A 13,320-nucleotide genomic window follows, 5' to 3' on the forward strand; every position below is an offset into this window, starting at 1 on the left:
AATCGATATATCAGAAATGATCACTGTGATGCAGACAAATACTGTAGTTGCCACTAGTTGTCCATGTATTCTTGTATGTTCAGGAAAAGTTCTTGATAAACCGTCTGCACCATCCTTATATCAAGTAAGTGAAGAAACTTACCTTCAAACAAAGATGAGTATATTAGACCTTCTTAGAGCTTGCAACTGTTGCTTGTCTGGGACTAGCAGAGGTAGTGTTTCTGGTTGTCTTCTCCACGAGCAGCATTTACAGGCATCTTTGAGAGGAGTAAGGGCATTGCTAAAACAGCTTTATATAGCCAATATATCAAGTATCTTAAGACATTTAGATTTTTTGGAAGTCTAGGCATGTATTAAAAGAAAACAGATAAAACTTCAGAAATCTAGGTTTTGAAGAAGTCAAGTTTTGAGCTATTCTGAAACAGAGGCAAATTTTTCCAGACAGGATCTATCTGATACAGAAGGGCAGGAGGAAGAGGAACTGGTCTCATTGTTTTCCATAGCCCAATATGAAGAAGGTTTAACACCACTAGCATCAAACTTAGGATTGCGCAATGCATCAACATCATTATGAAGTACAGCCTCACAATCTGTGTCTCTGCCTACTCTAAGTGCCTGGCCTGTATCAGATACCTGCCAAATTTTGGATAGTGATGGTAACTTATGAGTGAACTCACAGCAGTATGACTGGGAAGATTTATACGGAAAAGTTTCCAAGTCTACATCATCATTGCTACTGGACCTGGTGTCGTCTTCATCCTCAGCATCTTCACTTGTGCTGAAAATAGACAGCACGGTATTACTTTAACACGCAATAATTCCCACAGCCATTTAGTTAAGTGAGACTTAAGTTTTTTGTGAATACTTGTTCTGAAGACGAGTTCATTAGTTCTGAAGCTCTTCTGATACCAAACTAATACCATTGTCCGTAGTCCTTTGCACACTATTTCCTTTGGACTTTAATAGCTAAGCTGTAATTTGGTCAACAGAAAAGCAGGCTATCCTTTTTCTGCTCCTTCAGAATAGCAAATGATTTGATTTACTTAAACATAAGCTTAGAGGTTTAATCTCTTGGAAAGCCCTTGCTGTGTGAGCTTCCTTTCTGCGGTTCTAGCCTAATTATCTCCTTTTAATACTTACGTTCCTTCCCCTGCCTCTGAGGTTGCTTTTCTATTAAAACTTTGTGCCTCAGGAAAACGTGTAGCTGCCTTTTATCCCACCTAGATAGATTATACTTGCTACACGAGCCATCTTTAGGATTGAGAGCAATATATTTTTAAAAGCTTCTGCATGCAGTGGCTCTCACAAGAAGAGTTTATTTTTCCTGAAGTTTAATTTTAAAAGTCATAATCATTAACCATCGTCAGTAGTTAAGACTGATTAAGAAACAGATAAGCTTTTTATGGGGCTGTAGCGAGACCTCCATCTTGGTATCATCAGCTACTTGTAATTGTCTAGATCCTTGGCTACTACAAATCGACATGGCCTCTTTGACTTCAGTGGAATTATTGCTAGCCAGACTTTTTATGGTCTCTGTGGAGGCAGGAAGGAGCATGTCTAAAATTAATGTTTGTCCTGACCCTGTCTTCACTGTAACTAGAAAAGTAAACATCTCTTTTGGTATTTGTTCATTTCAAACCACAGTTTTCTATTTCAGAAAAATAAATGAAAGTAAATCTTTAGACTAATATTTTATCCTAAAATGACAAAGCTATTACACTATTTCTTTTTTCTTGCTAGAATAATAAGCAAGGTGTGAAATTCTAGTTATGAACAATACTTATTTCTTACTCTGCTGTCATCACAGAAAGCTTTACTTCAGGAATTAATTCAACTGCACTTTGCCAGTGTTGAGGTATCGTTAAGAAGAAACCAAGCTTCTACAAAATACTTTATTTTCTGCAAAATTTTACAGTTTTGGTCTAAATACAAAGTTTTTGTAAGTTCACTCCAAATATGAATTGAATAAATTCAGCTGTTTGCGCTTTTTTTCTGTGTGTGGATTGTGATGAGTTACATCCAGGTGCTCCATGGAGCATGCTCAAATTGCTTCTTTTGGCTCCAAAAACTAACACCAGCTACAAAGGGACAATGTTTGTTATCAGTCCTCAACTCCCTTTAAACTGCTCAATACTTGCTGCAGTAAATCAAACACAGCACATGCCACAAATAATTTGGCTCCTTGTTCTTGTAGCCTTTATTGAAAATGCTTTCAGAGCTTGCCTTTTTCAAATTGTTGCAAATAGAACTACTTAGTTTCAATGGTTAATATTCTGTATTTTTTACATTATAGATGTAAAAAAAACCCCCACAAACCAACAACCAAATCAGTATCATATACATGCTTTTGTATACCATAGGGGTTTTTTTAGGGAATAGATGAAAGCTATCAGCTCCTAAGATAATAATAATTTTTAAAAAGTACTTAGTTCAAATCCAAATCCATTTCTATTTCATGCTCAGGATTTTTCCACTGATTTTTATACTTGGATCAGAAGTGCAAAGCCTTTTCTAAAAAGAGGTTAAGAACTCCACTCGGTGGTTTTTATTTCATCAAACAAGTACATCTTTCTTCCTAGTGCTTCGAATTCTAATTCTCTCTGAAAGGTCCTAGAAGAAAGGACTGCCCTAATTACAAAGGCAATGCTGGGAAAATTGTTCTAATTTAAAGATACACATTTTCACTATACAGCCAGTAAATTTCTAAATTACTTCATTACACTCAAGTCTTAGCTTCATAGATTTCTATGTTAGAGACAATTTAATATTTGGTAATAACATAGCACGCTATCGTCCCCAACTGTAGTTCACGAGTGTAATGTAATTGGTCTAGGGACCTATACGAAGCAGTCAAATCTACAGAGCTTTCAATTACAAGCTTAATATAGGTGTCTGATGTTCCACAAGAAACCTTAATAACTAGTAACAGTCTGTTAGTACTGAGATGGCACCTTCCATGTTTAAGGCATTTAGCAAATGAACACCTGCATGGATTGTTAGGGCACAGAGTCTAGTCCATTGCCACTTTGTAACTATTCTGTATAACGAAATAAAACAGCAAACAATAAGGCAATTTAATTTCAAGCCTTCTGGAAGTTTTTGTGTTACTTGTAGAGTGAAATTACTTGAACGACAATGCACTGAAAAAAGAATTATATTATTCAAGTTTAGTCGCTATATAAAGGTAATAGTCAAACTATTTTTGGACAAACCTGCTGGTGAACAGGAAATCTGTTTTTGCTGGAGAATATATAGATTTAAATCTTAGTCTGATTATGAAACAGTCACCCATATCAGCTATTTTAAGATCACAGGTATTTCATTACAATGGAATGCTGGCACTGAGCTTTGAACAGTTTGTGCTAGTTTCTTTTCCCTGTAATTTTAAATTGAGTTTCTTTTGATCTGTGTAAGTGTAAATAAATCAGAGACAGGCTCAAAGCATAAATGCAGAACAAGAATATTTTCAATGCTATTAAATCTGAATATCACTGTTGTTTGTTTTTACCTGGTTTTAGCTTCCCACTGTTAGCTGCAGAGCTTTTCTCAGCAAGGCTTGTTATCTGGAGATACGGCCCGTTCTGTATGATTATGAGACCCAATCCTTGTTCACTCATCCTAATATTTGCCTTTAATGCTGCAATCAGTGTGTGCTGACAGCCGTTTTCCAGTGCTGGCAATTGTCCTTTGAAAAGAGAGAGGAAAATTTTACTAGTTGAAAGTGTGATATCATTCTTCAATAAAATGTTTAAGGAGACATTTGAGCAGGTACTGTACCCATTTTTAATTGTCCATACAGTTAAGTCCCTCATCCTTAATTGCTTCTCCAGATAGGCATTGCCTGCTGAGTTACTGCCAAAAAGCCATAATAGCAATACTTATAAAAAGATAGTGTACTCCATAAACTAACTTTCTGCAAATAAATATACTGAAAGTAGTTTTTACTTACAAATGTATTTCTTAAAAAGTCACACATTTTACCAAGAGAAAAAGCAATACTGCTGCTAAGTATTCATTACAAATGGTGATATATTCAGCTAAGGTAGAGAAGAGGGTACAGAATAACATAACAGAGGACTTGTCAGCTGTTAAGGACTTCAAGAAAAGATTGAATTCCTACAAAAAATTGATTTTTCAAATCAATATTTATAGAGGAGATTAATTTCTAAATTTCCAGCAGACTGGTTTCACACCCTACTGCTGACGTAAGGGAATGGACTATACTTCCCATGTTTAGCACCCACAGAAATAAAATACTCTTGAGCATCCGCTATCCATTAAAATGCATAATACAAGTAATACAATATAAATGACATTATCCCAGTATCTCCACCAAGAAAAATAATAGGGTAACAAAGTAAATCCTCCATCTCTCAAGCCTGTTCTCCTCATCAAGAGCCAGGAAAAGTTAAGACTGTCACTCGAGTGCTTGAGACTTCTAAAACAAACTGTATTCTGTCAAAAATTACTTTTTTATCTCTGTTTTAAGATGTAATCTCTAAATGTAACTTCTGACAGCAGGGTAGCAATAACTTAACTGCTTGAGACCATCTCCAACAGTCTGGAATCACTTAATGAAAATTCCCCCCGCTTTACCCCTCTTCTTTAAAATACGGAAACTTGGTCATCTTTCCAATGGCTTCAGTAAAGCTTTGGATCAGGCTCTAAATGACAGCACAGAATGCCTATAAAGAAATTAAGATTTAAAGTAGAGCAATGTGAACATTTGATTTGTCTGTTTGGCTGCTGAACTGAAAAACAGAGAAGGAAGCAGGAATGGTTTGGATTTTTTTTCCTCCCCAATGAAAAATGCAGGATTTTGTTGTTGTTGTTGTTGAGTTGAATACTACCTTCCATTTGGATGAAATACTTAATTTTCATGGTCACGCAAGAAAAGCAAAGGAAGACCCACTCTGGAACACATTTTCATGTGTTGATAATTCTGAGTGGCTGGATGTCTGACCTGCTACTGTTTCTCTGGCTCAGGAATTTATGCAAAGTGGAACAGGATCAGTAAAAGGGATTGAAACCTTTCCTATGGTGTTCTTGGTCACTTTTCAAGAAATGTGTGTTTCAATCTTTTTCATCCAGAAGGAGGAACTGAATCCTAGTTTCCTACTTCCAGAATGAGTACTTAACTCCCAGGCCAATAAATGTAAAGAGATGATATGAAGTAAGGCTACTTTGTATTATTTTCCAGCCAAAATTATTCAGGAAATCTATTAAAATTCATGAGCAGTTGTAGGTCAGCAAATGATCAGCAGTGAAACAACAAACAAAAGATGCTAATAACAAATCTGGCTAGCTTGAATTAGAAGCCAGAATCCTGATTTTAAGCTGCTTCTTATGTCTTGAAGTTATCTTTCTGGACATGAGAGATTTAAAATCATGAAATCTGTGGCTAATCCAAAGCCTACGAAACATTTAGGAGGAATACTAAGATTCACACTTTTAGGTAAGACTCTTGTCTTTTTACTATACCTGTTATCAGCCTATATAGTCTCCAAGGAAGTTGGATTTTCTCTTTGTTCTGTGCTACAGAAAGTTTAGATCCTTGACAGAACTTACATTACAGCTCCCCTAACACTGTCCTGATTTTCTCCAAGGTCACCCTTCAATTCTGCATTTTCTGCAGGCAGCAGCACAGGATTTCATTCAATCCTCTTCTGCTGAAGAAACATCCTTTTCCTCTTGTCATCTGCCTACAATTCCGCTCCAAATACTCAACCTCAGGAGCAGGAATGCCTCTTGATACAAAGAAAATTTACGGCACTGGGGGCTCTGTGAAGATAAACTGTCTGGTAGCACAAGGACTTAAAAAGTTTGAGATACTGAAATACAGGGCTGGAAGAGTAGTGCTGGGGCAGCAGTGAGGAGATGGAAATGAACAGAGGAAAAAATGACCAAAAGAGATGGAAACTTACTCTTAGTTTCATCCCCAACTGCTGGCAAAGACTGTGTATGTTCCATTGAGTCCAGAGGAAGAGCTTTTTCTATGGAGCCAAAACCCCTGGGCAAGTGTGTCCTAGGTGAGCCTCTTGGAAATGTGCTACTGCTCCATGACAGCCTGTGGAGGAAGGGTCTACCAGCAGGTGAGGAGGCAACAAACCCCAGCAACTGCTCAGAACACTGGGGCAGGCGGGTTCTGAGCCCCCCCAGTACCACACCAGTAACACCAGCATAGGGAAGTCTGGTGTTTGGCAGAGGATGTGTCTGCATCTAGTGCATTGTTTCAGTCCAAGAGGAGTAATTTGATTTAGGCTGCCTGTCCATCAATACCACAGCTCTGTCTGTGGCCCCAAAGCTTTCTGGAGAACCTATAGCTGGCATTGTCCTCCCACACGGCATCCTTAGCATGTAGTCATCTCCTAATAAACCTGAGAAAGACTAAATAACTGTCCACACAGCCTGCAGGGTATGAAGACTGGATTCTGTCACTATTTGTTGTTCATATTTGCCTGCGTATCAAAATGAAAACCATATCTTCCCTTTGTGCACCCTCTCTACCCCTCATTCCTTTATTCCTTTTGCCATGAAGTGGAGTTACCTGGAAGCAAACTCATTTTGAGGTAGACTTTTACATAATGCTTGTATTAAACACTATTTAAATACCACTTAAAGCCAGTTTATAGGACAGTTGCAGATGATTCTTGGAAATAACGTCTTTTCAAGGCTGCTGGATTCCCATTGTTAGTGCAATATAATTTTAAAATCTTTTAAATAAAAAATCAATTGTCCCATTTCTTCCACGCACCAATTGTTCCCTGTTTAAAGGGAATATTTCAGCTGTTTTTCATCAAAAGTCTTACTATTTTCTCCACCCTTAAGAAAATCTGTCAAGAATCGGCGATTTCAATAGAACCTAAGTACAGCTCTTGTCCTCCAAAAAATAAGTCCTACTTATTGCTGTTGAACACTAAGGTTGCTTTACTAGTATCTCCATTTTGTTTGTATAGTCTCCCACCTACATTAAAGACTTACATAAAAATAAACAGCACAGACAACTCCGCGCTTGGCTTCCCAATATGTTCTGTATAGGCCAGTTATGCTGCTCTGGAAAAAAACAGGTGGGTGTTCACTGTTAGAGGGAAAAAATATGTAAGCAATTAGGTATTTTTCAAGTACCTGTAAATGTGGGGGCTGCTAGACTAATTTAGCTCAGCATTCCCATGCCAGAATGACAATATCTAAGGCATAGAGTTATTGTGGCCAAAACCAGGCTGGTTTCCCACATTTGGTGCGTTGTTCCTTTATTGGTTACAGATTCCCTCACGCTTCAATACAGCTGAATCCATGGAAAAGCATGTCATCAAAAATTGCTGCATTTGGGCGAATTTTCTAGTCAAGATTAATTAGGTTTTCTTCCACACAGTAGAGACAGCAGCACAACGTAGGGCTTTTGTGGTGCCCCACAGTCATGTAACATCTGGAGGAACCTCCATGAATCGGTCCTTCCACTTCCCCTGCTCTTACCACTGCTACAGAAGCAACTCTGAAATTTAAGCTAATGCCCAACACTGCAAAGGGATCGAGAGTGACAGTGACTAGTGAAACACAAGGAATTCTTGCGGTGGTGAAGGCAGATCTATGACCGTCCGTCAGCCCTCTCTACACAGCGCTCACCAAGCTGCTCGTTCTCGTCTCTCTGTGCACCTTGCTCCCCTCGGGGGATGGCAGGCCCTGCCGGAGCGAGGTGAGGAGGGGGCAGCCCCGTCTGCGCCCAGTCTGAGGGCTCCGAGCCCCCGCAGGAAGAAGGAAGGGATCCCCGTCTGCTTCGGTTGAGAAGCACCTTTGGCGATATGGACGGGTGAGGGCAGCGAAGGAGCAGTCCCCCGGGCAGGTTGGGGTCCACCCAGGGCGAACCGCAGAGGGACGCGGAGGAGCCCAGCCCCCGAGGTACCGGCCGCCCCCCACAGCAGACCCGCCCTGAGGCAGCGGCCGCCCCTCCCGCCCGGCTGCAGCCCCGCGCGCAGCGGCCGGCGGCAGCGCCCCCTACCGGCCTCGCGGCGGCGGCATGCCCCGCCCCCTCTCTTAGGCCCCACCCACCGGCGGCGCCCCGCCCCGCCCCGCCCCGCCCCTCGCCTCGCTTCACGCTTCGCGCAGACAACCCACCTCCGCGCCCCGCCCCTTGCCCGCCCCTTTAGGGCCAGCCCCGCCTTTCTCCCCGCCCGCCAGCGGCAAGCCCCGCCTCGCCGCGCGCCGCTCCCTAGAGAAAGCCCGCCGCGGCCCCGGGGGTTGCCCCGCCCCGTGGCGGCGGAGGCCCCGCCCCCCGCAGGAAGCCCCGCCCCTCCCGGGGGAGAACGCCGAGGAGAGTGGGTTTCCCTTCCGGAGTAACCGCCGCCCCCCGCCCGCCGGGTTCGCTTCCGGCTCCGTCCGGGGGGGTCCGTTCCTGGCGCCGCTGCCGAGGGGAGCGCCGAGCCCATGGAGCCGCGGCTGTGAGGCGCCCCCGGCCCGGGCCCGTTGCGGGAGCCGGGCGGAGGCCGGAGCCGGGAGCCGCCGGAGCCGGAGGAGATGGACAAACTGACCATCATCTCAGGATGCCTCTTCCTGGCCGCCGACATCTTCGCCATCGCCAGCCTGGCGAACCCGGACTGGATCAACACCGGCGAGTCCGCGGGTGAGGGGGGCCGGCGGCGGGGACCCGCCGGGGGCGCGGCAGGTGGCCGGGCGGGGGCTCCGCCGTCGCCCGGGGGGTTCGGGGGCGGGCGGGGTGCGCGGCCCGAGGCGGCGGTGGGGCCCGGGGGGGTCCCCCTGAGGGGCCGCGCCTCAGGCGGGGCTGGCGCTGTCGCGGTGGGGCCGGCGTGAGGCGCCGGGGGCAGGAAAGCCTGGGGGGCTGGCTGGGCTCCGGGCGGGAGGGGCGGCTGGGCCGGGCCCCCGGGGGCTGCGGGGGACTCTCGGGGCAGCCCTCAGGGCCGGTGCGGCGAGGGGCGAAGGGCCGGGTAGGAGCTGGCGGGACCCTCCTCCCCAGGCAGAGCCGCTGTGTCCCGCGGTGCGTCCCGGCTGCTGTCCCCGGTCGCGACGGGGGACGCGCTCTGCGGAGCCCCCTCTCCCGAGGGGTCCTGCAGCAGCCCCGAAACCCTCCTTGCGGTCCGTACAGCCGGCGGGCCGGGGCGGCGGTCCCCGCCTGTGTCTGCGAGGTTCAGTCACCTTGGACAGGGAATTCAGATCGGCTTCTCCGCATAGTTTGTGGCAGGTTTTGAATCTTTCGTCCTATACTGACGTTTCCTTTGTTACAGGGAAGATCTTGCTTTCCTTCATTTTATTTTTTTTTTTTCCCCCAGAATATTTCCTGCATGCTGATTTTTATCAGCTTTTAAGCATAGATCCCATGTGGTTTTTATTTTAGAATGTGACATTGTTTTTTTTAAAAGAATATGGATTTGTGCATCTGTCTTTTTACTAATGATGTAATTGTTTGTATGAACAATTTATTTCAGCCTGTTGATAAGGACGCACGTGTTCTGATGAGTGGAGCAGGGAGAGCTAATAGGAAGAGGGCTGCTCTTTGATCTCGTGTCCCAGAGAAACCCAAATCTCCGTGTCAGGAAAGGAAGCCATCCTTACTGCAAACAGATGAAACTAACTTAAACACCTTTTCCTAAACTTACAATTTCCAAGCAAACCACAGGTATAGAATAGAGAAAAGGAGTCTTGGGGTAAAGGCTTCTGTCAAATTTTTGCAGAGGGTTTAAAAAATTTTCTTCATTTGTCTTGCATCTTCCATGCCTAGTATTTGGTGCATGTAAGAGGACCGAACTGGTTCAAATGGAGTCATATTTCCTTTATTCTTATGAAGGAGAGTATTAAAAACGTTGGCTATTAGATATTGATGACTAGACATTCCCTCTGACCAGACTATTCTTATGGTTTGTTTGAATTGCTTCTGGTTACCTAGTCTAGAACCTGGCCTTTCCTACATGGTCCAGAGGAGAGGAACGAGTCACTTCCCTTCCCCAAGCACAGCATTCAGGAACTCCCTAGATGACTTCAGCATTCCTCCTATAGCTAATTGTGATGATCTTCCTGCCTATGGCTACATAAAATAGTTGGTTCTTTCCTCTTGCAATTCCACCTAGCAGCAGTGCTGCAGTAATGAGCCTTTCTTCAGGGGCTTAAAGTCAAATAAAATAATCTTAAATATATAAGTATGTCTTTCTTAAGTCCTGCCTCATGTTAACAGATCCTATGCAATGGGTAAGATGTTGGATTCTCTCTGCCTGTCTAGAAATGAGATAACAAAAACTGCTCTGAAGAAATTGCTGATGGAAAGGTCTTTTTGGAACTAAGCAGAGTCACAGAATCAACTAGGTTGGAAGAGACCTCTGGGTCCATTGCATTCTTGGTTAAAGAACAATGTTTAATATCTCTTTATAATACAAAAATTGTTTCCTGAAATATTATACCTAGAAATCATTAATTCTTAGTTAGTTGATGATTCCTTAAGAATCATCTGCCGATTCTGTCCTGTACTCCTTTTAGAGATGCAAATAACAGTTTTACTTTTAATTAGGGTGGCAAACATGAAATCTGTATGGATTTTTCTGAAGGAGTTCATTAGTCAAATAATGTTTTGACAGACCTAAGCTTTTTTTTTTGCTATATTTTGAAGCCAAAATGATAAAACCATAAAGGAGAACTAGCTGTCATCCTTCCCTAATGACTCTTTTGTAGATTTTTATTGATACGGGATTTGATGCACTCTATTGTAAGACTCCTGGTTGAAAACAATATTAATGTGTATTTCTAGTACTTAGACCTTCTAAATTGAGCCTTTTGCCCAAACTGCAAAGAAAGGCAGTGTGAGGACGCCCATTGAATCAAGGATGTCCTGTAGCAAACACTGTAGTATTGAATTATGAGATAAATGCTTTTATGAGTGCCATTCATTACCCAGAGACTGCTGTGGAGAAGTATGGCATAGGACAACACAGCCCTGATCGTAAACCCTGTCCCAGCTGCTAGTGAGATTCAGGCACTCTAAGCAGACTACCATACTTGGTCCACATTCAAGCCATCCAACTTCCATATGTGCCACTAAGAAGTAGGGGTTTTTTGAGCATCTGGCTCTCAACTGCTAAAAGAAACTATTTGGTGAAAGAAAATATTTCCTTGCTTTACCTCTGTGTTCTTAGGTTCATCTCCTGTGGGAATTATTCTAGATTCTGCTTCTACAAGTCAGCTTAGTACCAAGGAGAAACGGGAGTACTTGGCTGCTGTCCTCGGGGCTCTGAAAGGCGGTGTGGAACAGCCTGGTGTTCTCAGTACTGCAGCTGTCTGAGAATAGCATAGAGCAGAGGTCTTGGGAAACCTGGGAAGGCAGCACTGCATCGGCTCGTTCAGAGCTGTTTACAGCCATTAATGTTGGGAACCTGGGCTCACGTTTCAGGAAAAAAAAATGTGATTTGAATGCTAAACAATGTGTACATCTTACTCCAGAGATAATGCTGATTTTCTGTTAAATTGCATAGTAAAATAAATCAGTGGCTTTAATGCTTTTCTGAAAAATCTAGATTGTTTTCAATATTTTTAAAGGAGCTTATGTTATGAGGAAATCGATATAGGGGAAGGGATCATCAGTCTCCTAAATCTGCCTCTTAAAGATAAGTTTTACAGTCATTTGAAAAATGTTGGCTATAAAAATTCCTCTCCAGCATTGTAATTATGAGCAAAGGATTGCAACCCAGATCATTGAAGGTTTCAGATGCTTATCTGTCTTTAGGCCAGAGGAACTACACCTCTGTGGACATGGGTCCAAGTCTCCATGGGGTGCTTTTTCGTTATGTAGTTTTGTAAGAATTGTTCATTAACTCGGTTTCAGGCATTTCATACCTCTTTAAGATAAAGGAAAAATGAAGATTAAATGGATTTTCCCTTCAGAGAGTTCTCAGTGAGGTTTAGTTTTTTGTGGTGTGCAAGTACAGAACACTGTTAACTCCAATCTGGAAACCAGTGGCTTCTCAGTATTCTTGCACTGACGTCCTTTTCTTATCAAACTGATATTCTATGCAAGAAATAAGGACAGAGTTGACTTTAATTTAAGCCAATGCCTAAGCTCCCACTGATTTCAGTAGTAATGAATTTTGCTCCTGTATCCCTACACCTTAAAAGCTGATGGTTTTGTCTCCATATGTTCATTTTTGTGTGGGAGGGTCTTTAATGATTTTGATATTTTGTCTTCAATAGGGGAGGAGGGGGGATGGAAGCTGTTCTAGCTTCAGCTCTCCATCCTTTTGTAGGGAAAAGGGTATGAATAGTATGCACAGTTGAAATTAAACATGTTAAATGAGAGGGGATTGACAATTTGAAATGCTTTTAGGATAGGTTAAATAATTCCAGAGGAGAATTTAATCAAATAAAATCCCCCTTCAGAAAGCTGAGCTATCAGTTTGTTTATGTGACATAGTCATCCCTTCCTATGTAGCATGATTTTCATTTGATTCCAATTTAGAGAACAACATGTACCTTTTTTATAGCAGTCATTAAGTTAATATGGATGTCAGAATTTAAGGCCGCTAAACTCTGATGGGTAACTTCTAAAGCAAGTATTTATCACATCCTCTTATGTTGATACATATATCACAACAAGACACACAGTGTAATGTTATGGCCAGGCCACTCAGCCTATGCACAGCAGTGCTGACTTGGGTCATATTAGTGTTCAGCAGAGCTTCCAATTTCATCTTGCATCTGTGACATAAGCACCAAGGTCACTTATGTTAGGAATTATACTTTTCATTTAAACTGCCTTTTGTACCATGCTGTGCAGTAACAATATGTTAGCACATTGTGAATCTACAACATGCCGCTTATTTTAAATTGTTTGGTTTGTTTACAAATGCTGCCTTTCCATGTATCTTCCAAAGTATTATGTGTAGTTCTTGGGTTTGCGTACTCAGTTGCTTTTTTATTTGTGAAGTATGATTCCAGAATCAGTGGTATCTATGGTCTTATAGAAGAGCAAGCTGTACCCAGCAAGCCATTCCTCCTGAGGCAGTTAACTCCCTGCTCCTGTGAAATAAATTGTCTAGTACTAAGTGGCAAATTACTGCTGTTCAGTGTTATTTCTCTGCATGTGATAGCTCTTCCTGAGGAATTTTGCTCCACAGTTCCAACAGGAGCTGTACCTTTGTTGGGATCAGCTTAATACACTGTCACAGGTGATACGACCAAGCAGAGATTCCCGGCTCCTGCTGAGCTTGAGACCATATTGCCACTGAAATATTTTTCCCTACTTGGAGTACTGACTATACATGGAATAAACCCAAGACTACATGAAGGCACTCGAATGCACCAGTATTTCTAAATAGAATAGAATAAATA

At 42.7% G+C, this 13,320-nt stretch overlaps 2 protein-coding genes across 2 annotated transcripts in view; one reads left to right on the top strand and one right to left on the bottom strand.

The window, feature by feature from the left end:
• Window positions 1-411: 411 nt before the first annotated feature.
• PDZD9 (PDZ domain containing 9) lies at window positions 412-5,970 on the bottom strand. The gene is made up of 4 exons (XM_068422978.1): window positions 5,925-5,970; window positions 3,509-3,685; window positions 2,018-2,078; window positions 412-778 (listed from the first exon to the last, which is right to left on the bottom strand). The coding sequence occupies exons 1-4, from the start codon at window positions 5,968-5,970 to the stop codon at window positions 412-414; spliced, it is 651 nt and encodes a 216-aa protein (XP_068279079.1).
• A 2,412-nt stretch (window positions 5,971-8,382) lies between these two features.
• Window positions 8,383-13,320, top strand: part of MOSMO (modulator of smoothened) — a 30,643-nt gene continuing 25,705 nt past the window's right edge. Inside the window, exon 1 of the mRNA XM_068423535.1 lies at window positions 8,383-8,617. Within this exon, the coding sequence (XP_068279636.1) occupies window positions 8,512-8,617 (106 nt within the window). The 5' untranslated portion in view covers window positions 8,383-8,511. The remainder of the gene's footprint in view (window positions 8,618-13,320) is intronic.

This window comes from Nyctibius grandis, chromosome Z (genome assembly GCF_013368605.1).
Source record: "Nyctibius grandis isolate bNycGra1 chromosome Z, bNycGra1.pri, whole genome shotgun sequence".
Lineage (NCBI taxonomy): Eukaryota > Metazoa > Chordata > Aves > Nyctibiiformes > Nyctibiidae > Nyctibius > Nyctibius grandis.

Bases quoted from the DNA above. Each gene is read 5' to 3' on its own strand.
- PDZD9 (XM_068422978.1), bottom strand. From the start codon at position 5,970: ATGGAACATACACAGTCTTTGCCAGCAGTTGGGGATGAAACTAAGA. The intron at 3,686-5,924 runs GTAAGTTTCCAT...CTCTTTTCAAAG, and splicing joins AGTTGGGGATGAAACTAAGA to GACAATTGCCAGCACTGGAA. The intron at 779-2,017 runs GTAACTCATCAC...GTCTATTTTCAG, and splicing joins GCTCCATGGAGCACCTGGAT to CACAAGTGAAGATGCTGAGG.